The sequence below is a fragment of the Lissotriton helveticus genome, chromosome 1_1 (genome assembly GCF_964261635.1).
Source record: "Lissotriton helveticus chromosome 1_1, aLisHel1.1, whole genome shotgun sequence".
In the NCBI taxonomy this organism is placed as follows: Eukaryota; Metazoa; Chordata; class Amphibia; order Caudata; family Salamandridae; genus Lissotriton; species Lissotriton helveticus.
Genome location: NC_136057.1, coordinates 830,798,660 through 830,824,434, shown reverse-complemented (window position 1 = coordinate 830,824,434; position 25,775 = coordinate 830,798,660). Strand labels below are relative to the sequence as shown.

General features: G+C 49.5%; 1 protein-coding gene across 2 annotated transcripts in view; it reads left to right on the top strand.

Moving 5' to 3' along the window:
* WASHC4 (WASH complex subunit 4) overlaps positions 1-25,775 on the top strand; it is a 1,268,393-nt gene that overhangs the window by 867,460 nt on the left and 375,158 nt on the right. For both annotated transcript variants that reach the window (XM_078674607.1, XM_078674599.1), the window contains exon 29: positions 20,284-20,431. In XM_078674607.1, the coding sequence (XP_078530733.1) occupies positions 20,284-20,431 (148 nt within the window). The remainder of the gene's footprint in view (positions 1-20,283; positions 20,432-25,775) is intronic.

Genomic DNA, 25,775 nt, shown 5'->3' with positions numbered 1-25,775 from the left:
CAACCCAGATCTGTGACTGGGGGTGAGTGTCTGAATAGTATCAGCACTCAGTCCAGCATCTCTTTGTGTTTGCTTGATTTGCCCTATGTTGACTGGGTATGCCCAGACGATGGACCCTTGCTCACTTTGCCACTGGATTCAAGCTTGCCTGGCTGATGATGGATGCTACCCCGAAACCGGTCTGAGGATGCTTGTTTCCAGTCGAGGGAAGACCCGGCTTGGCAGTTTGGGCTGGACTGTTCCCATGAGGCACAAGGTCAAGACTGGTTTGCATATGGCTGGGTCTGAACTGGGGTGGCCAAGTGAGCTAAAGATTGATGATGGATTCAACCCAGATCTGTGACTGAGGGTGAGTGTCTGAAAAGTTTCAGCGCTCCGTCCATTATGTCTTTGTGTTTGCATTGTATTGAACATTGTCAGCATTACTTTTGATCTTTTTAATTCCTTTGATAATAGTCATATAATCAGGTCCTCTAATAGGAATTTGATTTTGTTATGTTTCAAGAACAAGATAAGACCTCGGACTCGCCATCTGGTGGCACCATACGGTCGCACGCTCCCACAAGGACATCGCGCATGTCCCCTTCCCTGCAGCTGAGGCGCGCGCTTGTTCTTTTTTGGAAATGCTCCTTTTAGTGGAGTAGTGTGGCTCACTGGTTAGAGGCGGCAGGCCTGAGAGCAGAAGTCAGCCTGGGACCAGGGTTCAATTCCCGACGCGGCAGGGTCGTGGACCTTGGTCAGCGGACTCGATAATTCTCGCTTCGGTGCTTACTCTTATCAGGGGTTCCACTCGGCAACTCTGGGCATTAGCTTGCCTAATCTCCACAACGGCCCCACCAATTCCGGGGATGCCTGGCTCCACCTTGGGGACTCCCAGCAAGGGACCATCCCACAGGGAAAGCCAGGACGGGTTCCCCAGAGTTATACAGCGCCGGGACGCCCCGTTGCTGGGGCAGCTGTGCGCTTTACAAGTATACTACATTTACATTTACATTTAGTGATTACATTTTTTGATAGAAACAACCACTGCGGTCGGGCTGACGCTTGGAACACGCATTGTTTTTGTTGTTGTTGATTTGAACGTGATTAAATGCTTGTTTGCTTCATGCTTGTGTCAGTGCTCACTGCTCCGAGCATGACTGTGTCCTACCCTCCATCGCCACCCACCCTCGGTGTCCTCAACCCCCCACCATCACCCTTCCCTCGCCCCTTGTTTGTTCTTTCTATGGAGTTTAATTAGCTTTCCCAGAACTCATGGCTAGCAGCTCCTCGTCCACGTCCTGCCCCGTGGGCTACTTAATGTTGCAGCACAAGCCTGCTTTCACTTTTAAAACTCGGCGCACACATTTAACAATGACGCCCGTGTCTCGCAGTAGTTTATGTGGCAAGAAAAGACAAATTATCCTGCTTACTGCTGCACATTTTATGATACTATTCCTCTATTAATTTGTTGCTTTTAAACGTAATATTATCTTATATCCCGTCATCCCGGGCACCGCACTTTTACTTTCGTAATATCAGCATGCCAAAGTTTAACGTTAGCGGCCAACCACCTTGTTCATTATCCCTGGCAAGTTCAGCTGAGTAGGCTGGCTCCAGCTCCCAGGGCATCTGTTTGAGGGGTGGCTCTCTGGGCAGTTGCGAAATAAGGCCAGCGAGGAGAGGTGGTGCCACGCTGATGCCAATTGCAAGTGAGAAGACAGGAGCCAGATGACAGTCACGCGAGCAGACAGCGCTCATTAAAGCCAGCTAACCATCGCTCAGACCATCAAGAGACCTCTGTTTAGTCTCTAAACACAAGCAGCGGTGAAACGGAATAAGTCACTAAATGAGCGTTCAGTATTATGTCTGCCCATCGAACGGGTATACTTTGACATATCAATGCAACTAAAATGTTACAAACATTCTTTGTCTATCTTGTCATCAGCCAGTTTCTCTTTTTAAAGTCCTCCCTTTTTTCGAATGCTCATTTCATCTTTTCATTTCTGTTTATTTTTTGCAATTCTCGCCCCTCCCATCTCCATTTATTTTTTCTTCCAGTGCTTGCGGCCTGTGGGGCACGAGCGCAGAGAAACACTTTTTCTTGCAGTAGCAACATTCCAAGCACTCTCCAAGCATGACGTCATGCTGTGCGCAACAAGATGCAGTTTATACTTTGATTAATGATCACAGATGACTACGATATGGCCCCTAAAAAGCATCTGTCACAACTGACCTAACAATGCAAAAGGAATTCAGGCACGTATTTAAGAAACGGCAAATGACAGCGGACACTGTAGAGGTTTGCATAGGCATAGCCTCTCCACAGGTTGCAGAGAATAGTTGGAGGATTACCGTATTTAAATCTGTTGCTAAATTACTTGACTTGGGCGATATGTCAACCAAAAATATCTAGGGCAATTTTGCTGAAACCTACTGTTACTGCTTACTAACTTTAAGTCCTGGAGAGAAAGGAAACCCAAGTTTACTATTCTAGCAGCATAAAATAAGAATACTTACCTTAGCATATATCAGGAGATGCTTGACTTTAAAAACGTGCGTTCGCTTCAAGAAACGTTTTCACTGAAAGGAAATGTACTTCACTCAAAAGGTCACAATGTCTAACACATACCCACACGTTTGTTGCATAAACATTAATTGCAACATATACTTTATGGAATTTGTTTTCACAGCAGTCATCTGCCTGACTCACAATGATCAATGAGTAACAGTGATTTGTCACGAAAACATAATTTAGAAGGTCATTGTAATATAATATTTTGTCAAATGAATGGCCCATAAAATACCCTTTTATGGTCAGAGAGTAGAGCTGTGTAAAAAGTTGAAAAGGAATGTGTGGGAGACCTCTCCCTTAAACAGATCAGAGTGAAAAATGTCCTCCTTTTCAATGCTACTTAGGTTATTTCTAGGAAAGCCAAGCAGTCTTAAAGCACCACTCAAACAAGATAGTCTGCCCCAGAACATCCGTAAAAAGTACTAACAGCGAAATGTAAGCAATCATGTACTTGGGCTATAGCAAGATACATATGACATCGAGTACCTCTTCAACAGCTTAGCTTGGGTTCGCATGTTTACGTCCACATTTTTCAAAAATCCTTATGCCAATAACACTTAAAAAATATAACGCCACACAAGGGAATAAGGAAGCAAGGTTTCTAAACTAAACAGTGACTAAATTCAGATGCATGAGAATAGACGTTTGCTTTCTTGTGTTTTGTAGATTGTAACTGTCACTGTACATCGGTAAACACAAAAAACAGAGTCAAAGGTTACCCGTAAAAAAATATATTGTCTATCATTATTAGCAAAGGCTGTATCTTTTTAGGTTTGCAATGCCAATAGCTCAAACCCTTGCAAATGTGAGACCTATTGCATTGCAAATGCTTGTTTCTATTGACACAAGTTCTGTTTAACCCGCTGATGCTCTGCCCAGATCCCCCTGTAGCTCATCTGCTGTACATAGGTGTTACAATGTTCACTCCTTTGGAAGAAGTGTTCATACTGCTGAGGATGCTATTCTGTCCTTTACAATTGTGATCTCTTTTAAAATAGCGTTGACTTTCCTTAGAGATTAGAGATTACATTTTAAAAACAAATCCAAAAGTTTTGTTTTTTGTTCCAGTTTTGTTTTATTTTTTGTTGATAAAAGTCAAGCCCTCAGTGTTTTGCTTTATCTGGGGACACAAGAAGCCTCACAGGGTTATTGGTATGCTGTAGCTTAATTTACATAAAACCTCTTCCTTACCTTAAATGTTACTTTTGGACGACATTGTCATTTGAACTCTAAAAATTAGGGATAACAAATACTCCCTGGCCCCATAAAATGTTATTCAACTTATCTTTTCCTGGTTTATGTTTCATCCATTATACTTTAAAGAACTCGATATAAGACTAAAGATTCCAAAATTTTCTATATACATTTAATCTTTGCATAATCCATTCCTACCCAGTTTCTCACATGATGTTTTTCTTCAGTCATGGGTCATTACCTCGTTACAGCATCTAGGAAAACTGAATGAGGGCCCTATCGTTTGCACTTTTTTTCCATTGGTCTTGTGATTTCAATTGCTAACATAGGTTTCTTTGAGTATATACAGATGCGAGAATACTTCTTGCATATCGCAAACATTAATCTAAATATAGCCTAATGCGCTTCAAAAGGTCTTCTTGCACCTTCAAATCACAAAAACATTGTTGGCCCTGTATACCACGTATTGTTGGAGGGACAGATGAATAACCTTCAGCATATAGCCACCAGACTGACTTGGTCTGTTGCTGACGAGATTAAATAAAGAGCGTTAATACTAAATCATAAAGTGCTTAATGTCTTAAAATTAACGATTCACCATTCAAAATGTATTCAGGATGTATACTGTACTCTGATGCCAGAGTGTGATTACAAGCGAAACAAGCAATACAATAAACAATAACCTGAAAAGAGAAGTAGTAAAAGAATTATACAGGTGACATGAAATATAATCATTCAATACATTTGTAGAGCGCGCTACTCACCCGTGAGGGTCTCAAGGCGCTGAGGAGGAGGGGGGGTGCTGCTACTGCTCGAATAGCCAGGTCTTGAGGTGTTTCCTGAAGGTGAGATGGTCCTAGGTCAGTCGTAGGTGTGCTGGGAGGGAGTTCCATGTCTTCGCTGCAAGGTAGGAGAACGATCATCCTCCCGTGGTGGTTCTGTGAATCCGTGGGACGGTGGCGAGGGCGAGGCTGGAGGAGCGGAGTTGGCGGGTGGGGGTGTGGAACGAGATGCGGTTGTTGAGGTATTCGGATCCCATGTTGTGGAGCGCTTAGTGTGCGTGGGTGAGCAGCCTGAATGTGATCCTCTTGCTGACTGGGAGCCAGTGCAGGTTTTTCAGGTGGGCGGATATGTGGCTGTGGCGGGGGATGTCGAGGATGAGTCGTGCGGAGGCGTTCTGTATGCGCTGAAGGCGTTTCTGAAGTTTGGCTGTTGTTCCTGCGTATAGGGTGTTCCCGTAGTCCAGTCGGCTTGTGACGAGGGCCTGGGTGACCATCTTTCTGGTTTCGGTGGGGATCCACCGGAAGATCTTTCGGAGCATGCGCAGGGTGTTGAAACACGAGGACGAGACTGCGTTGACTTGCTTGGTCATCGTGAGAGAGGAGTCGAGGATGAATCCCAGGTTGCGTGCGTGGTCAGTGGGTGTCGGTGCGGTGCCCAGCGACGTGGGCCACCAGGAGTCGTCCCAGGCGGAAGGGGATTGTCCGAGGATGAGGACCTCTGTCTTGTCTGAGTTGAGCTTCAGGCAGCTGTGCCTTTTCCATTCCGCGACCTCTTTCATTCCGTCCTAGAGGTTGGCTTTGGCGGTGAGAGGGTCTTTGGTGAGGGAGAGTATGAGTTGGGTGTCGTCGGCGTAGGAGATGATGTTGATGTTGTGTTTGTGGGCGATGGTGGCGAGGGGGCTCATGTAGATATTGAAGAGAGTTGGACTGAGTGAGGAGCCCTGGGGTACGCCGCAGATGATCTTGGTGGCCTCTGAGCGGAAGGGAGGGAGGCGGACTCTCTGGGTTCTGTCGGAGAGAAACAATGTGATCCAGTCCAGGGCCTTTCCTTGGATCCCAGTGTTGTAGAGGCGGATTATTAGGGTACATGGCAGACGGTGTCAAAGGCTGCCGAGAGGTCCAGGAGGATGAGAGCGGCTGTCTCTCCGGTGGTTGCGATGAGGGCGGTCTCGGTGCTGTGGTTGACTCGAAATCCAGACTGGGATGGGTCGAGCAAGCTGTTTTCTTCGAGGAATGCAGTCAGCTGTTTATTGATGGTCTTCTCGATGACTTTAGCCGGGAAGGGAAGAAGAGAGATGGGCCGGAAGTTCTTGAGGTCTTTGGGGTCCGCTGTTGGGTTTTTCAGAAGGGCGTTGATTTCTGCGTGTTTCCAGCTTCCCGGGAAGGTGGCTGATGTGAAGGAGCTGTTAATGACGTTCCGGAGGTAGGGTGCGATGATGGTGTCGACTTTGTTGAAGATATGATGAGGGCATGGGTCGGAGGGGGAGCCGGAGTGGATGGTGTTCATGATGCAGGTTGTGTCTTCAGTGCTGACGGGGGTCCATGCGCTGAGGCTGGTGGTGGGGGTCGTTGGTTTGGTGGTTGGAGGCGGAGTCTGGGGTCCGAAGCTGTCGTGTATATCTGTGATCTTGCGGTGGAAGAATGTGGCAAGGGAGTTGCAGAGGTCTTGCGACGGTGTGATGTCGTTGTTGTTGGGGTTGGAGATCTCTTTGACGATGCTGAAGAGTTCCTTGCTGTTGTGGGTGTTGTTGTCCAGCCGCTCTTTGAATGATGTCCTTTTGGTGGTGCGAATCATCTGGTGGTATTCGCGGGTGTCATTCTTGAGGGATGTCATGTTTTCTGATGTCCGTTTGTGGCGCCAAGCTTTTTCGAGGGTTCGGCATGATTTCTTTGCGATTTTGAGGGCGTCTGTGAACCAGGGGTTTTTTCTGTTGCTTGTCTTGCCTGGGGATTTCTTCAGAGGAGCTAGGTCGTCGACGCAGTTGGTGATCCACTGTGCGAGATTGTGTGCTGCGTCGGGGGTGTTGACAGGTGGGTTCGGGCTCAGAGATGTGGTCAGCTGGTCTGTGGTGACTTTGCTCCAGCATCTGCGGGGGATCTGTAGCGTCTGGTGGTGGGAGGTGGTCTTCTTGAAGGTGAAGTGGATGCAGCTGTGGTCGGTCCTGTGTGGTCTGGTGGAGTGGCTGAAGGAGACGTGGTTGCTGGCGGAGAAGATGGGGTCGAGCGTGTTGCCGGCGAGGTGGGTGGGCGTGTCCACTGGTTGCTTCAGTCCGAGGTTGGCGAGCAGGGTGGCGGTGTTGTTGTCATTGTTTTTCTCCAGGTGGAAGTTCAGGTCCCCTAGGAGGATGTACTCTGGTGAGGCTAGGGCGTGCGGGCTGATGAAGTCGGCGATGGTTTAGCTGAAATTTGTCCGTGGGCCCGGGGGTCTGTAGATGAGTGTTCCTCTGAGGGTGGTCTGGGGGCCGGTGTGGATCTGGAAGTGTAGGTGTTCGGCAGCGGTGAGTGTGCCTTCGGTGTTGGTCGTGACGCTGATGGTGTTCCTGTTGATGATGGCGATTCCTCCTCCAGGTTTGTTGACGCGGTCCTTCCGGGTGATTTTGTAGTCGTCCGGGATGGCTATGGCGATGTCGGGGGCCGAGGAGGCGTTCATCCCGGTTTCCGTGAGGAAGACGACGTCTGGTGCTGTAGTATCAAGGAGTTCCCAGAGTTCGACGGCGTGTTTGTGGATGGAGCGGGTGTTGAGGAGGATGCACTTGAGGTGGTTGTTGTTGTCGTTGCTTTGTTCGGTGGGCGGCGTGCAGGTTCGGAGGCAGGTGAATTTGCATGCCTGGCAGGTGAAGGGTCCGTGGGTGCGCCTCGGGGTGGCTCGGTGGCAGGCGGCAGGTCGTCCGGTGTTGAGTGCGATAAGGGTGGCCATGTCTTATCACAGTTGGGTGCCCTGGCAACGGCTGGGGTCAGGGGTTCTGGCGCTGGGCGCGGTTCAGGCGCGGACGGGTGCAGACGGGCTTGCCTTAGGCGCGCCAGCGGCGCGACCGCACATCGGCCGCCATATAAGGGTAGCTGGGGAGGAGGGGTCAGCTGGGAGGCGGGAGGTCAGGACGGCGAATGGGCGCGGGGGGGCAGGGCCGTACGTGAGTCAGCAGCGGGAAAAAAAACGAGAGGGCAGCGAGAAAAATAGGAGAAATGAGGGAGGGAGGGACACAGGTCAGGATAGCGCACACACACAGGGGTACAAAAAGGAAGAGGGCACGCAGGCACACGGGGGCACAAGCAGTCAACTGAGGTCCCCCAGGTGAGACCACGAGCGGGTCAATGCGAGGCGGCAGGAATCAGCTGCTCAGCAGGAGACAGGCAGGCAGGGCGGGCACAGGTGGAGCTGCAGTGGTGGAAAAGTGACCTACCCAGGATACTTATACCTAAAGGCAAACCTAGAATTTGAATCCTGCTTAACTGAGATCACCCAGAACTGTGCCATACAAATATACAACAAGAACCACTCCTCAAACTTAAAGTTTCAAAGACCAATCAATAAAATAGGTGGTTACAACTTCATATTAAGTACAGCTTTTGACTTGGCCGGCCTAGCCATGATGTGTGCCCATCTATTATTACGAGGCTGACCAGATGTGCACTGCTGCTGTACACAAAGCTAGCACATCATCTGTCCTACAACAGCTTTGGCTTGGCAGTTCTTAGCATACTGATCACATCATTTGCCCTGTAACATACATGGCTTCTTCAAAGTTGGTAATCTCATGTTGCCTACACAAGGCAACAATAATTTATTGTGCTGTACACCTGTTTTTGAGAAAATTAGCATAAAATGCTTTATATTGTCAAATACACCCCCCCCCCCCTTCATATCAATCGCACAGCGCCTATCTTTTGTTAGACATACAGAAACACACTGTATGGCACAGTTCTGGGGTGATCTCAGTTAAGCAGGATTCAAATTCTAGGTTTGCCTTTAGGTATAAGTATCCTGACAGCAGCGACTTCCTTCGCTCATTTGATATGGCTGTTGTAGTTATTTTTCCAGTAGCTATAATTTACCAGCTCAGCAGTAGACACATCTATAAGGTTGGGGTTACACATAGTATCCTGACAGCAGCGACTTCCTTCGCTCATTTGATATGGCTGTTGTAGTTATTTTTCCAGTAGCTATAATTTACCAGCTCAGCAGTAGACACATCTATAAGGTTGGGGTTACACATAGTTCTATCAGCCCAGTATTTAACAATGTTTTGCCTACGTGGCCAAACAACTTGCAATTCCTGTGATGTGCCAGTTTTAAAACTGTGGAGAAAGTATTTTTGTCTGCACCACCTGCATAAGGGTTCGCTTGAAGCCTGATCCACAGCATGACAGGTTTTAAATCGTGTGTGTTAGAGATGCGATTCAAGCCTTAGTGCAGGTAGCTGGGTTCTCAGGCCCACTCTCAAGAGAGATCTCAAAAATCTGTTTTCCTGTCTCTGAATTTCAGTGGGTTTGACATAACACACAACCCTCTTTCATTTTAAACCTGTAGAAAATAACTTATGAACCAATTGCTTATCCAGAATGACTTATACATTTGTACCACATTTCTATCCAGAAATGTGTATGTGGAAAATATATGTATTATTTATACTTGCACTATTCTTTTTATTATTAAAAGTGACAGGAATCGTTAGAGAGAGAATAGTACTAATTCAAAAACTTGCCAATTATGTTTTTGTTATTTTGTTTATGCAGCCTTGCAGCTTTGTGCTATTTGTGCATAAAAATCCCTAGAGCCATAGATGTTGGCTATTTGAGGCTTGAGAATTCTTAATTCACAAATGCGCATCCTGGTCGCAATTTTCCTACTTTGACGGGGTCAGTACTTGTGTGAGAAGTTGGCCTGATATATGATGTTTCCAATTCTGGAACCACCTTGTATCAGTCCAAACAATCCCTTATGGTGTCTGGTTGTAAGTCAACCTTATTAGACAAGCTATCCTAGGGGTAGCATGGACTAAGCAGCCTAAAGGCTTAACTTAAGAGGTCGTGTTAAGCGAGCTGTTTACCACATACAATCCTGTAATATCAAATGCAAGGACACCACACAAGTATATATTATAAAAATATATGTATTTATTACTAAAAACAATCCCCAGTATTCTTTATGAATAAAGGGGCACAAGCGTTAAATCAAAAGCACAGTATAACATACAAAGTTGCACAATTTCGGATGAGGCCAGGGGGCCACTCAAACCATATACTAAATAAATGGTATAAGAGAGACCATTCGATCAGTGGTTAGGCCTAGGGCCTAGGGAATCGCTGGGAGCAGTCGGGACAAGCAATGCTGAAGTCGGGAAAAGCCCGCGGGATTAGGGTGCAGTGCAGAAAGTGCACGCATGCATCAATGTTAGCCAATGGTGAGTAAAAGTTACAAAGTTAAAGTTTAAGGACACTTCCGCTGAACCTAGAGGAACAAAACTTAAGATACAGACCCTAGAGGTGTGTACCAGTGTGGGAACACCGGCGTTGCAATGTTACCTCACCCACAGGAAGTGGGTGCACAGGGTCGAAGTTGAGTCGGGTTTCGTCACGCAGGCTCTTGGTGCTTGGAGCTGAAAGGGCTGCAGGCGGGGTGAAAGAGAAGTGTCCGGTGGAGTCCAAGGGTGGACTCAAGTCGAAAAGTACCTGAAAGCAGAGGGGACAGAGTCTGGGTCACTCAGCAGTGACCAGGGTGGAACCAGGACGGAACCAGGCAATGTCGGGTGCAATCAGGTGGTTGTCGAGGAGCTTCTCTCCGCTGTCACATGGGCTCTGGGGCATCTACGACGTCCAGGAGCGGGTCACGATCTTTCCCACGCAGGCTCTCGCCGTCGGCGCTGTCGGCTTCAAGATTGGAGCAAACAACACTTGGCAAAAGCAATCCACGCGAAACCGGGAGATTGCTTCTCACTCGAACCAGGAGGGTCAGAGTGGGGGCTCCTTTTCAGGGGAGCTGGTGCAAATCTGGAGCAACCAGGATTGCAAGTCGAATTTCAAGTTTCGTCGGTACAGGGGCCACAAGCCAGCTGGCAAGTGACCGGACCAACGCGTCGAGCCAAAAGAAGCAGAAGGGCCCCACGCAGCACTCGTCGAGTGTGGAGGGCTGAACTTCGGTGCAAGAGTGGCTCAGGGTTGGGGCTTCTCAAACCCCGTTGTACAGCTTCGAGGGTCACTCGTGGGCTGCACGGTCAGCGTCTCGTGGTCTTTCCAAGATGGCGTGCCCCACGCTTCCGGTCGCCTCCACGGGTCTCAGCTCTGCAGGGACTGTGGATCGGGCTGTTAGAAGGCAGGCAAGCTTGATCTCGTCGATCTCTGTCGCTCGAGTTCCGGCGGGAACTGCAACAAAGCAGACGTCGAGGGCTGGATGGTGCCTGTTTGCACAGGGTGGTCACTCCTTGACCACAAGGGAGATTCTTCAGTCTTCTACGTTGAGTAGGATGTCGAAGGGGCCAGAGGTTCGTTTCTTATGTTTCATCAGGATAATCTGAAGTGCATTGGCACTGCTCCCATTCTTATACCAATCTAGGGGGCTGGATTACCTGCTAGGTCCCCTCCTATGGGTGGGACCCAGGAAGTGGGTGGATACACCCCCTTCCTTTGATCCAGGCCGCGCTGGCACGAGGGCTGGAGTGCCCCAGAACCGGTTTGGCCGGATTATGCAAGGAGCAGCCTTGTGCTCCCCAGGCAGTGTCTAGTTTCTTTCAAACTTCCCTGCTACAATCCACTATCTCCTGTCTGGGGGGGTGTGACACCTCCCTGCGACAGGAAACCCTTTGTCCAGGCCCCTTTGGCTGAGTTTCGGTCAGCTTCAGGGGGTCAGACTTGTGTCTGTGGCAGAAGCATCCATTTTGTGGATCTGAGGCCCTTTTAGAAATTAACTGCATTTAAGTAAAGTAACATGTCTTACCCCTCTAGAGGGGTGGAATGCTATTCCCATCGCCAGAACTGGCGAGGGGATAGTATTCCAATTCGTATGACACCTTACACGACATGTTTTGATAAAGCCAAACCAAAGTTGCTATATAACCGCGAGGATTATAATGCACTTAAGAGTATATGGTATGGCATTATCCTGAAACAGCTTAGGGAGTTGTTCCCGACGGCTGCAGACAGGCTCAGCTCATGCTAGAACTCCATCTCACATTAAACCACGCACTCTGCCTCCAGGAGGCCTTCCATAGGAGTGGCTCACAGGTTTATATGTGTCCAGATATAGGTTTAGATATAGGTATACTATATCTAAGCAAGGGTTGATTACACCACCTTGCCCCAGCTGAGTGATCAGCCAGTTGTGTCAATTTAAGAACCAGCCAGGGGTGGCAAAAGATATGCTGCAGCCCCTGGTAGGCCTTTGTGGCACCTATGCCCTGAGCACCTATAGTGCATGGTACAAGGGCTGACAAGGAGTCCATTTCCAATTGTGGTATGTACCTATAGCACATGTATTAATAATTTAGAGAGAGAACAGCAGGCTGGGGGTCTGATTAGCAGGCCCACAGCCTCAGTAGTCTAAAACCAGTGAAGCAAAAAGCAAAAATTTGGGGTGACCATAGGATAGCAGACCCTACTCTCCTACACACCCCCCCCCAAACGCAGGGACATTAAACTAACCTTGACCAGATAAGTCTTCATGTTCTAAGTGGAAGTACCTGGAGAGACCATCTGCATTACCATGGTCAGTCCCTGGGCGGTGCTCCACTGTAAAGTCCATCCCCTGTAGGGAAATGGACCACCTGAGCAGTTTGGGATTTTCACCCTTCATCTGATTGAGCCACAAGAGGGGCTTATGGTCTGTCTGAACTAGGAAGTGAGTTCCAAACAAGTAGGATCTCAACTTCTTCAGGGCCCAAACCACAGCAAAGGCCTCCCTCTCAATGGCTGACCAACGTTTCTCCCTGGGGGTCAGCCTTCTGCTAATAAAAGCAATGGGCTGGTCTTGACCATCTTGATTAAGTTGTGAAAGCACAGCTCCCTCCCCCAACTCAGAAGCATCTGTCTGTACAATGAACTGTTTGGAGTAGTCAGGACTCTTCAGGATAGGTGCAGAGCACATGGCCTTCTTCAGGTCATCAGATGCCTTCTGACAGCTAACTGTCCACTGAACCTTTTTTGGCATCTTCTTGGATGTCAAGTCATTTAATGGTGTCACAATGGACCCATAGTTTTCACAAACTTTCTGTAATACCCAGTCAGGCCCAAGAAGGCTCTGACTTGTGTCTGGGTAACTGGAGGAGCCCAGTCCTGTATGGTCTGGATTTTGCTCTCCAGTGGTTGAACCTGACCTCCACCTACTAGGTGGCCCAGGTACACAACCTTACTCTGCCCTATCTGGCACTTGGTAGCCTTGATAGTCAGGCCTGCCTTTTGCAGGGCCTCCAGAACCTTCTTCAGGTGGATCAGGTGATCCTCCCAGGTGGAGCTAAAGACAGCAATATCATCTAGATATGCTGCACAAAAGTCATCCAACCCAGCAAGGACTTGATTCACCAACCTTTGGAAGGTGGCAGGTGCATTCTTCAAACCAAAGGGCATCACCACAAACTGATAATGTCCACTGGGGGTAGAGAATGCTGTCTTGGCTTTTGACTCCTCAGCTAGTCTGATTTGCCAGTAGCCAGCTGTCAAATCAAATGTGCTCAGAAACTTGGCAGAAGCCAATCTGTCAATGAGCTCATCTGCTCTTGGAATGGGATGTGCATCTGTCCTAGTGACAGCATTGAGACCTCTGTAGTCCACACAAAACCTCATTTCTCTCTTTCCATCTTGGGTATGAGGTTTTGGCACAAGGACTACTGGACTGGCCCATGGGCTCTCTGATGGCTCAATCACTCCAAGCTCCAACATCTTTTGCACCTCAGCCTTGATACAATCCCTGACATGGTCAGGTTGCCTGTAGATCTTATTCTTCACAGGCAGACTGTCACCAGTGTCCACCTCATGGGTGCACCAGTTTGTCTGGCTGGGTGTGAGTGAAAACAAGTGTCTGTGGGCTTGCAAAACCTGTCTGCAGTCCATCTGTTGCTGGTCAGTGAGGCTGCCTGCCAAGGCTACTCCATCAACTGAACCATCATCAGGGTTCTGAGAAAGCAGGTCTGGGAGAGGGTCACTCTCTTCCTCCTGTTCCCCATCTGTGGCCATGAGCAAGCTCATGTCCTCCCTGTCCACAAATGCTTTCAAATGATTCACATGGAGCACCCTGTGGGGGCTCCTAGGGGTTCCAAAGTCAACCAGGTAGGTGACTTCTCCCTTTTTCTCAATGATAGGGTAGGGTCCAGTCCATTTGTCCTGGAGTGCTGCTGGGGCCTCTGGCTCCAACACCCACACCTTCTGCCCTGGCTGGAACTCAACCAGGACAGCCTTTTGGTCATGCCAAGCTTTCTGTAATTCTTGACTGGCCTCCAGGTTTTTGGATGCTCTCTCCATATACGCAGCCATCCTGGAGCAGAGACCAAGTACATAGTCCACTACATCTAGCTTAGTCTTTTTGAGAGGTAACTCCCATCCTTCCTTCACCAAACATAGTGGACCCCTCACAGGGTGGCCAAACAAAAGTTCAAAAGGGCTGTAGCCAACCCCCTTCTGTGGGACCTCTCTGTAAGCAAAGAGCAAGCAGGGTAAAAGAATGTCCCATTTCCGCCTAAGCTTCTCTGGTAATCCTTTTATCATTCCCTTGAGGGTCTTGTTGAATCTCTCCACAAGCCCATTGCACTGTGGGTGATAGGGTGTGGTAAACTTGTAGTTTACTCCACATTCCTTCCACATTGCCTTCAAATAGCTAGACATGAAGTTAGTACCTCTGTCTGATAATACCTCCTTTGAGAAGCCCGCTCTTGAGAAAACTGCAATTAGGGCTTTTGCCACCACAGGTGCTGTGGTGGTCCTCAGGGGAATAGCTTCTGGATACCTGGTGGCATGATCCACTACCACCAGTATAAATCTGTTCCCAGATGCTGTTTGAGGATCCATGGGACCCACAATATCTATTCCAACTCTTTCAAAGGGTACCCCCACCACAGGTAGTGGTATGAGGGGGGCCTTTGTGGTGCCACCTGACTTACCACTGGCTTGGCAAGTGACACAGGAGCGACAAAACTCCTTGACATTCTCTGACATATGAGGCCAGTGAAAGTGTGAAACAAGCCTGTCCCACGTTTTGTTCTGGCCTAAGTGTCCTGCAAGGGGAATATCATGGGCCAAGGTAAGAAGGAAACCCCTAAACTTCAGAGGTATGACCAACCTCCTGGTTGTACCAGGCTTGGGGTCTCTAGCCTCTGAGTAAAGGAGTCCATCATCCCAATACACAGTATGGGTACCTTGGGCATCCCCTGCAGCCTCAGCAGTAGCCTGCTGTCTGAGGGGTTCAAGTGAAGGGCAATCTAATTGAGCCTGCCTCAGGTCTGCCCTTGAGGGTCCCCCTGTCCCCAGAAACTCAACCTGGTCAGGTTCAAGTTCCTCAGAGACAGTCTCCTCTTGGACTGCAGAATCAGTTTCCTGTGAAACCTGATCCTCAACCTGGGGCAAGGTGGAAGGCTCAGCCTTTCCTCTCTTGCTCCTTCTCTTGGGTTGTGGTTGGTCTATTGTTTCAAGATCCACCACTGGTTCAGGAAGGCACTTCTTAGCCTGAGACCTTGTCACTGCAAGGACATGAGCTGAAATCCCTAGCATTTCTGCATGAGTCCTGTACTCCACTTCTGACCAAACTGAGCTTTCAAGATCATTGCCTAACAGACAGTCTACTGGGAGGTCTGCACTCACAACAACTTTCTTTAGGCCATCTACCCCTCCCCAGGAGAAGTTCACAACTGCCACACTATGGGAAGTAGTGGAGTTGCTTGCATTGGTCACTAGGTAACTTTCACCTAGTACAATCTGTCCAGGGTCCACAAAGTCAGGTGTCACCATTGTGACACTGGCACATGTGTCCCTGTAGGCCTGAGCCAGTTTCTCATTGATTAAAGGCGTCTGCCTATATTTGCCCAGGTTACTGGGACTCACTGTAGTGGACAAAGCTAAGTCCACATCATATAGGAGAACTGCCTGAGTAGGGATTCTGACTAGGCCAGATCCTACTTCAGTACCCAGGGTTAACCCTACTACACCCTTTGGCTGTGTTCCACCACTGCTTACTGAACTAGGGGGTGCAGGTGCTTTAGGAGCTGCAGTGGTGGGGACTGGATTTGTCTTGGTGCATTCACTGCCCCAGTGTGAAACTGATTTGCAGGTATTACACCAAGGTTTCTTTGGGCCAATATTCTTCTTTTTCTTGTTTCCATTTTGGGAACCACCCTCCTTATTACTATTTTGGGGGCCTGAAGACTTCTGGTCCTTTTCTTTATCTTTCTGATTTCCACCCTTCTGGTCTGTTTTCTTCTGGTCACCACCTTGGTTCTGGGGTTTCTGCTTAATCCTTGTTCTGACCCATTTGTCTGCCTTCTTTCCCAATTCTTGGGGAGAGGTCAGATCAGAGTCAATAAGGTATTGATGCAACAGCTGGTTTGTACAGTTATTAAGGATCTGTTCTCTCATGATAAGATTGTACAATCCTGTATAGTCTGAAACTTTACTTCCCTGCAACCAACCCTCCAGAGCCTTAGTGGCACAATCTACAAAATCAGTCCAGTCTTGAGTCTGTGCTTTTTGGGTGTCTCTGAACAACAACCTGTATTGCTCAGTGGTTAGGCCAAACCCTTCAATAAGAGCACTCTTCAAGACAGAGTAGTTTTTGGCATCCTCAGGTCTAACTGTGAGGAGCCTGTCCCTCCCTTTCTCTGAAAAGGAGTACTATAAAATTGCAGCCCACTGATCCTGAGGAACCTGCTGTACCATGCAGGCTCTCAAGAGCAGTCATCCATTTGTGGATGTCATCCCCTTCCTTGTAGGGGGCCACAATTTTTGTCAGGTTTCTATTATCATAGCTCCTGTCTTTTTCTCTAGGAATATTGCTGCCACCAGTGACATCTAAGCCACACAATTTCTGCTCTCTTGCCAAGGCAAGTCTAGCTTGAGCCAGGGCTACCTCCTCCCTCTCTATTTGGAGTTTGACAGCTCTCATCCTGGCCTTATGCTCTATCTTCTGAGAGGCAGTCATACCTCTCTGAGATTCTCTTGAGGCACTAGAAATATGAGAGTCCCCTGATGGAGATCTCACTCTTCTGTTGCCTGGGAGAATGCTCTGGTGGGATCTGGGGAGGTGCTGGCCCTCTCCATTTCCCAGTAGGTTAAGTTGGCCTGGTTAAGCCTGGCAACTACAACCTGGTTAACGCCTTGATCCTGATCTTCAGGGTCCTCTACCTCTGAGTCCTCCTCCTCTTCTACCTCCTCATCTTCCTCCTTTGGGGTGGTCTCAGTGGCTGGGGGGTTCATTCCATCTCCTGATTCTAAAGGAACTGCATTTGCCTTTTCCAAGTCATCCTGTTCTAGAATGGCTATCAGGGAAGGACTGGTTGGACTTCTGCCCCTTTTTAACCCTCTTGAGATGCACAAGGCAACCAAGTCTTTGTGGGTTAGTTTGTCATAGCTGGAAGTTGCCTGGGTAAGGTCAACTGTCACAGGAACAGACCCTGAGGCTTTTCCTGTGTCAGACATGACTCTAGTGTGGTGTAAGTGATGCACCTACCTACACTAAGTGTTTCCCTACTGTACCTTGCTAGTGAGTTGTAGTCAGGGTGTGCTAATCCCTTTAATCTACAACTACTAAGTTCAGTAGAACTTAAATATGCTAAGCTTTTGATTTATATGTACCTAAAGGTACTTGATGTGATCTTTCAATTTGATAAAAAGATTGCAATGGTAAAACAAACAGCAAGCTCAAATCCGCACCGCTGCTCACCAATGTGAGAAGTTGGTCTGATATATGATGTTTCCAATTCTGGAACCACCTTGTCCAAACAATCCCTTATGGTGTCTGGTTGTAAGTCAACCTTATTAGACAAGCTATCCTAGGGGTAGCATGGACTAAGCAGCCTAAAGGCTTAACTTAAGAGGTCGTGTTAAGCGAGCTGTTTTACCACATACAATCCTGTAATATCAAATGAAAGGACACCACACAAGTATATATTATAAAAATATATGTATCTATTACTAAAAACAATCCCCAGTATTCTTTATGAATAAAGGGGCACAAGCGTTAAATCAAAAGCACAGTATAACATACAAAGTTGCACAATTTGGATGAGGCCAAGGGGCCACTCAAACCATATACTAAAAAAATGGTATAAGAGAGACCATTCGATCAGTGGTTAGGCCTAGGGCCTAGGGAATCGCTGGGAGCAGTCGGGACAAGCAATGCTGAAGTCGGGAAAAGCCCGCGGGATTAGGGTGCAGTGCAGAAAGTGCACGCATGCATCAATGTTAACCAATGGTGAGTAAAAGTTACAAAGTTAAAGTTTAAGGACACTTCCGCTGAACCTAGAGGAACAAAACTTAAGATACAGACCCTAGAGGTGTGTACCAGTGTGGGAACACCGGCGTTGCAATGTTACCTCACCCACAGGAAGTGGGTGCACAGGGTCGAAGTTGAGTCGGGTTTCGTCACGCAGGCTCTTGGTGCTTGGAGCTGAAAGGGCTGCAGGCGGGGTGAAAGAGAAGTGTCCGGTGGAGTCCAAGGGTGGACTCAAGTCGAAAAGTACCTGAAAGCAGAGGGGACAGAGTCTGGGTCACTCAGCAGTGACCAGGGTGGAACCAGGACGGAACCAGGCAATGTCGGGTGCAATCAGGTGGTTGTCGAGGAGCTTCTCTCCGCTGTCACGTGGGCTCTGGGGCATCTACGACGTCCAGGAGCGGGTCACGATCTGTCCCACGCAGGCTCTCGCCGTCGGCGCTGTCGGCTTCAAGATTGGAGCAAACGACACTTGGCAAAAGCAATCCACGCGAAACCGGGAGATTGCTTCTCACTCGAACCAGGAGGGTCAGAGTGGGGGCTCCTTTTCAGGGGAGCTGGTGCAAATCTGGAGCAACCAGAATCGCAAGTCGAATTTCAAGTTTCGTCGGTACAGGGGCCACAAGCCAGCTGGCAAGTGACCGGACCAACGCGTCGAGCCAAGAGAAGCAGAAGGGCCCCACGCAGCACTCGTCGAGTGTGGAGGGCTGAACTTCGGTGCAAGAGTGGCTCAGGGTTGGGGCTTCTCAAACCCCGTTGTACAGCTTTGAGGGTCACTCGTGGGCTGCACGGTCAGCGTCTCGTGGTCTTTCCAAGATGGCGTGCCCCACGCTTCCGGTCGCCTCCACGGGTCTCAGCTCTGCAGGGACTGTGGATCGGGCTGTTAGAAGGCAGGCAAGCTTGATCTCGTCGATCTCTGTCGCTCGAGTTCCGGCGGGAACTGCAACAAAGCAGACGTCGAGGACTGGATGGTGCCTGTTTGCACAGGGTGGTCACTCCTTGACCACAAGGGAGATTCTTCAGTCTTCTACGTTGAGTAGGATGTCGAAGGGTCCAGAGTTTCGTTTCTTATGTTTCATCAGGATAATCTGAAATGCATTGGCACTGCTCCCATTCTTATACCAATCTAGGGGGCTGGATTACCTGCTAGGTCCCCTCCTATGGGTGGGACCCAGGAAGTGGGTGGATACACCCCCTTCCTTTGTTCCAGGCCGCGCTGGCACGAGGGCTGGAGTGCCCCAGAACCGGTTTGGCCGGATTATGCAAGGGGCAGCCTTGTGCTCCCCAGGCAGTGTCTGGTTTCTTTCAAACCTCCCTGCTACAATCCACTATCTCCTGTCTGGGGGGGTGTGACACCTCCCTGCGACAGGAAACCCTTTGTCCAGGCCCCTTTGGCTGAGTTTCGGTCAGCTTCAGGGGGTCAGACTTGTGTCTGTGGCAGAAGCATCCATTTTGTGGATCTGAGGCCCTTTTAGAAATTAACCGCATTTAAGTAAAGTAACATGTCTTACCCCTCTAGAGGGGTGGAATTCTATCCCCGTCGCCAGAACTGGCGAGGGGATAGTATTCCAATTCGTATGACACCTTACACGACATGTTTTGATAAAGCCTAACCAAAGTTGCTATATAACCGCGAGGATTATAATGCACTTAAGAGTGTATGGTATGGCATTATCCTGAAACAGCTTAGGGAGTTGTTCCCGACGGCTGCAGACAGGCTCAGCTCATGCTAGAGCTCCATCTCACATTAAACCACGCACTCTGCCTCCAGGATTGATGAGGCCTTCCATAGGAGTGGCTCACAGGTTTATATGTGTCCAGATATAGGTTTAGATATAGGTATACTATATCTAAGCAAGGGGTGATTACACCACCTTGCCCCAGCTGAGTGATCAGCCAGTTGTGTCAATTTGAGAACCAGCCAGGGGTGGCAAAAGATATGCTGCAGCCCCTGGTAGGCCTTGGTGGCACCTATGCCCTGAGCACCTATAGTGCATGGTACAGGGGCTGACAAGGAGTCCATTTCCAATTAGCGCCGGGAAACCTCCGGGTAGCTGCGCGCTTAATAAATGTAATAATAATAATAATAATAATATGTACCTATAGCACATGTATTAATAATTTAGAGAGAGAACAGCAGGCTGGGGGTCTGATTAGCAGGCCCACAGCCTCAGTAGTCGAAAACCAGTGAAGCAAAAAGCAAAAATTTGGGGTGACCATAGGATAGCAGACCCTACTCTCCTACAACTTGTCATAGAGTCCTATCCTGTTTATTAATGAGATTCTTCTGATGTCAGTGAACAACCTTTGAAAGATACTGCTAATCAGCAAAATTAACTTTTTTTATGCAGGCATTTGGACTCCGTCCTTGGTGATCTGACACGAAATTCTGCTGAAGGCACTGAATATTTTAAAATGCTGGTGGAAGTCTTTGCCTCTGAATTCCGAAGCATAAAAAACATGCACCTTCGCAACTTTTACAGCATTGTGCCTCCGCTGGTAAGTCCTTTCTCCCTTAAAACTATATAACAAATACCATGCCTATACTTTGTTACATGACCTTGTGTGAAATTCTGGTTGTAATCACTTATTGCTAGAGAGAAGATACTGGTTCTTCCTTGAAATATTGTCCATAGATTCACTTACCTGATAGACTTTCGTGGTGGCGCCTTTAGAAACCTGAACCATCTGTGCTTCATCAAAAGCATGTATCTGAAAGAGACAATTAGTTATAGACCCCTTAACGTTAGCATTACCCCCAGGCATCAGACTGGATCCGGGGAATTTTTTCGTCAGCAGTACCTCTTTCCGTCGAAAGGTGGCATCAGTCGGCTCCGCATTCGTCGTTGGCAAAGTGTTTGCCTGAATGACGTCACAGTAGCTACTGTCCGGAGAGAGCGGTACCTCAAGTCACTTTTTGACTGACTTTTTTGCGACTTTTGTCAATACCGTTTTTTGCGACTATCGACTCCTGGTGCACGCAGGGATGTCCAGTCGTCCTTGGCCCGTCTTCAAAGCTTCCAATACCTGTCGCAAACTGATATCGGTTATGGACCCGCGCCACGTCTGCCTGTGATGTCTGGAGCGCAACCATGATCCCAAGTCATGCTGCGACTGCTGGACCATGAATCTGAAGTCTTTGCGGGAGCGCTCCCGAAAGCTACTCAAGGCCCGGCAGGCCACTCCCCGCCGCTAGAAGTCCCGGTTGCGTGGGAGGTCGAGGGACCGGTCGCGGAGTCACCACCACGCGTCATCGAAGTCTTCGCACTCCTCGGGTAAGTTGAAGCACAAGAAGAAGGTGAAAAAGCATTGTTGCTCTTCAACTTCTCCTCGTCCACCAGCCGACGCAACGAGGGTTGCGGACGGTGCCCGTCCCGTGGCTCCGTATGTAGAGCCTGAAGTGTCGATTCCGAGTTTCCTTCCTTTTTTATGAAGCCGGAGCGACCCCTGCCCAGCTTCGGAGTTCCTGCGAAGCGATGCATGCCATCTTTGGTCAGCACAACTGCGGGCCCTGGGCCTTCGACACCGGCGGCTCCGGCACCGCAAGGTCTCATTGGATCCAGGTCTGGATCCCGATCTGCGCCGGTCAACCTTCTAACACCTTCCCCGGTGCCGATTTCACCGGCTCCACGTCCACTTCTGACGCCGGTTGGATTCCCTGCCGGTGTCGACCTCAGCCTCCACCCTGACTTGGACACAGAGCCGGACCGACGCTGAATCCGGCGCCGAGCGGTACTTTTGTACCTCTGTTCGACCCTGGTGTTTCCTACAGGCCAGATTATTGGCAACCAGAGGAGGATGAGGAGAACTGAGAGGGGTCTTTAGACCCTTTGACTGACCAGTTAGTTTAACCGGACTGGACAGAGGAGTTGGGAGACGCCAGTGGTCTGGGTACCTCCCCAGACCTTGTCATGTTGTCTCCTCCTACCATGGCTACGGAGGAGGGTGCTTCATATGCAGTGGTGTTGCGGAGGGCGGGCGAGGCCTTCAACCTCGAGCTACCTACGGTGGACGAATCTCCTGACTGAAGAGCTTTAACCAGCAGTGGCCTCTTCGGAGCCCCTGCTGCCTTTCAATGAAGCCCTTGCTGACATCCTTTTGGGCACCTGGTCCAGAGCCAACACAGGGGCTCCTGTGGATAGGATGATTGCCTGATGCCACCGCTCTGGGCAACCACTTTTTCCTCTCCCATCACCCCATCCCTGAGAGCTTGGTGGATGAAGCCTCGTCGTCCAAATGCACATTCCCTAACGCACCACCTGATAGGGAATCCAAAAAGCTGGACCATCTCCGGAAGAAGATGTTCTTCCTCCAGTTTGGGCCTGCGGTCAGTGAACACTTACTGTCTATTGGGCCGTTACACCACCTCTGTGCGGGATACAGTAGTGCAGGTGCTGCCACAGTGCCCGGAGGAGGCCTGGGCCATGCTCTCCCGTGCAGTCGCAGAGGGGAGAGACACAGCCAAGTTCACCATAAGATGTGGACTGGACACCGCCGACTCGCTAGGCAGGAAAATGTCAACGTCGGTAGCCCTTCGCCGCTACGCCGGGCTGAGGTCAACTGTTTTTTCCGGGGATGTCCAAACTACCTTGCTGGACATACCTTTTGATGGCCGTCGCCTGTTCGGCGACATAGCAGACAACACGCTAGAGCACTTCAAGGACTCCCGGGCTACGGCCAAATCGTTGGGCCTCTCCACCCGCCCTGTGCTGTCTGCTTTTCGCCCCTTTTGTTGCTACGGAGGGGGTGTCCTGCCACATCCCACTCATGCCAGCGCAAGCTGTCCAGGACCTGTGTGGCCGGGGAAGTGGGACCCACCGTCTTGGGTCTGGGGGCCAGCGAGCGGGCCAGTCCACCAGCGTGCTTTCTGCAGCAGCCTCCAAACCCTCCTAGTCTGACCTTTCAGGGCCACCAAATGCCAGTAGGCGGCAGGATTCGCCATCACCTCCTCCACTGGCGCACCACCACGTTGGACAGGTGGGTTTTGCAGATAGTCCAAAGGGGCTACTCCCTCCCCTTTGAGACTATCCCTCCATCCATGCCACCTCAATACCATTGCATGTCAGAGGATCATTTGGCCCTTCTCCAACAGGCAGTTACGGCTCTCTAGGCCAAGGGGTCTGTCGAGCGAGTTCCTGCTCCAGAAGTAGGTTGTGGTTGCTATTCCCACTACTTTCTGGTGCCCAAGCAGGGCAAAGGCCTGTCTCCTATCTTGGATCTCAGAAACGTCAACTGCTTACTTGCACATCCCCGTCCTGCCGGCCCACCTGCGCTACCTATAGTTCATGATATGCCATAAGCACTTTGGCCTTACCAGCGCCCCGCGGGTGTTTACAAAAGTGATGGCTGTGGTCGCAGCTCATCTGCGCAGGTCAGGGTTTCCAGTCTTCTCCTATCTTGACGACTGGCTGTTGAAGGTGGGCTCGCCCCAAGCTGTCGTCTCACACTACGGCAGACCTCCTGCATTCACTGGGGTTCACTATCAACATGCCGAAGTCACACCTGACTCCCTCTCAGAAGCTCATTTTCATCTGAGCAGTTTTGGACACGAAGCAGTTTCGGGCTTATCCTCCCGAGCAGCGAGTCCGGGAAATTCAGGCTATGATTCTGATCTTTCAGCCTCTATCCGGGGTTTAGGTCAGAATGACCCTGGGGCTGCTGGGCCTCATGGTCTCCTTTATCCTGCTGGTATATCATGCGAGGTAGCATGCGTAGGCTCTGCAGTAGGACCTGAAGTTCCAGTGGGCACAACATCAGGGGAATCTGTCCGATTTTTTTCAGATCGCGGAGGGTATTGCCCGACAATTGCAGTGGTGGCTAACAAACTAGGATTGGGTCAACGGCAGATCCCTCTCGCTTCCCCAACGAGAGTTCACTGTGGTGATGGATGCATCACTTCTGGATGTGGGGCGGCCACATGGGAGAGGCGGAGGTCAGAGGCCTCTGGTCTCCAGCCACATCAACCTTCTGGAGCTCCGGGCGATCCGTCTCGCGCTGAAAGCATTTCTTCCCTCTGTCCGGGGAAGAGTAGTGCAGGTGTTCACAGACAACAACACGCCATGTGGTACTGCAACAAACAGGGCGGGTGGGGTCGTGGACCCTATGTCAAGAGGTTCTCCATCTCTAGACATGGCTGGAACATCAGGGCATATCCCTGGTGGTTCAACACCTGGCAGATTCACTGAAAGCCAGGGCAGACAAACTCAGCCGCAGGTGCATAATGGATCACGAATGGCGTCTTCACTCTGAGGTGGTGGAAGGTCTCTTTCTGCAGTGGGGAGAACCTTGTTTAGATCTATTCGCCACCAATGTCAGCAATTCTGTGCGTTGGAATTCCCCAGGCGGCACTCGGTAGGCAACGCTTTTCCCCGCAAGTGGAGTTATGGTCTTCTATACGCCTTTCCGTCTATACCACTTCTGCCCATAGTGCTGAAGAAGATCAAGCGCAACCTGGCCCAAGTCATTCTTGAAGCTCCGGATTGGTCACAAAGAGTCTGGTATCCCAAGCTTTTACAAATGGTCTTCAATCCAATGATCAGACTGCCTCTTCGGGAGAATCTTCTGTTGCAGCAGCAGGGGACGGTCCTCCCCTCATACCTGTCCAGCCTCTACCTCCTTGCATGGAGATTGAGTGGCGATAGTTGACAGCCTTTGACCTTCCTCCCAAAGTCTGTGATGTTATCTTGGCAGCCAGGCGTCCCTCCACTAAGACGCTATACGCCTGCAGATAGAACAAATTTGTGGCATGGTGCGAAGCAAAGGCTATGGATCCCCTTTCTGCCCCTCTTTCTGAGCTTCTCTGTTCCTCCTTTATTTGGCACAGCAGGGCTCTACTCTGGGCACTCTTAATGGCTATCTCTCAGCCATTTCAGCCTTTCCAAGGCTTCCTGATCAGCCTTCTCTCCTCAAGTGCCCTGTTGTAAATCGCTTTCTTAAGGGCATTACTCATCTTTTTCCTCCTGTTACCTTCGTAATGCCTCAGTCAGACTTGAACTTGGTTCTTACTTTTATGATGTGCGCTCCCTTTGAGCCGCTGCATAACTGTTCTCTCAGACTTCTCACTTTAAAGACTGCCTTTCTGGTTGCCATTACTTTTGCTTACAAAGTGAGAGAGCTCCAGATTCTTTCTTCGAAACCTCCATTTATGACGGTTCATCCGGACAAGGTTGTCCTTCAAATTCGGCCCTCTTTTCTTCCTAAAGTGGTTAGTTCTTTCCACATTGGTCAAACCATCACTTTGCCGACCTTCTTTCCGGCTCCGCATCCTTCTAAGGAGGAAGAGAGGCTCCACCCTCTGGATCCAAAAGGAGCGCTTTCCTTTTATTTGGCTCGCACCAAGCAAATTTGGGTGGATGACCAGCTCTTCGTGGGCTACGTGGGCGCCAACAAAGGTTGCACCGTGCAAAAACGGACCATCTCTAGGTGGGTTGTTTTGTGCATTAAAGCTTGCTACTCTTTGGCAAAGAAGGACCCTCTAGTGGGATTGCGCGCCCATTCCACCCGGGCGACGGCAGCTACTACTGCTTTGGGACGGGTACTCCCCCTCAATGACATCTGTCATGCAGCTACGTGTGCATCGCTGCACACGTTCACAAAACAGTACTGTCTGGACAGCCAAGTCTGGAGAGACGGCCTCTTTGGCTGTTCTGTTCTCCAGGACTTTCTGGTGTGTACTTAATTCACAGACCCACCTCCGGGGTTGGTATTTCTGGGGATCTATTCTGAAGAATCTATAACTAATTGTCTCTTTCAGATGAACTAGTTACTTACCTTAGGTAACAATATATCTGTAAGAGACATAGATTAGTTATAGATTCCTTACCAACCCACCCATCCTCCCCGT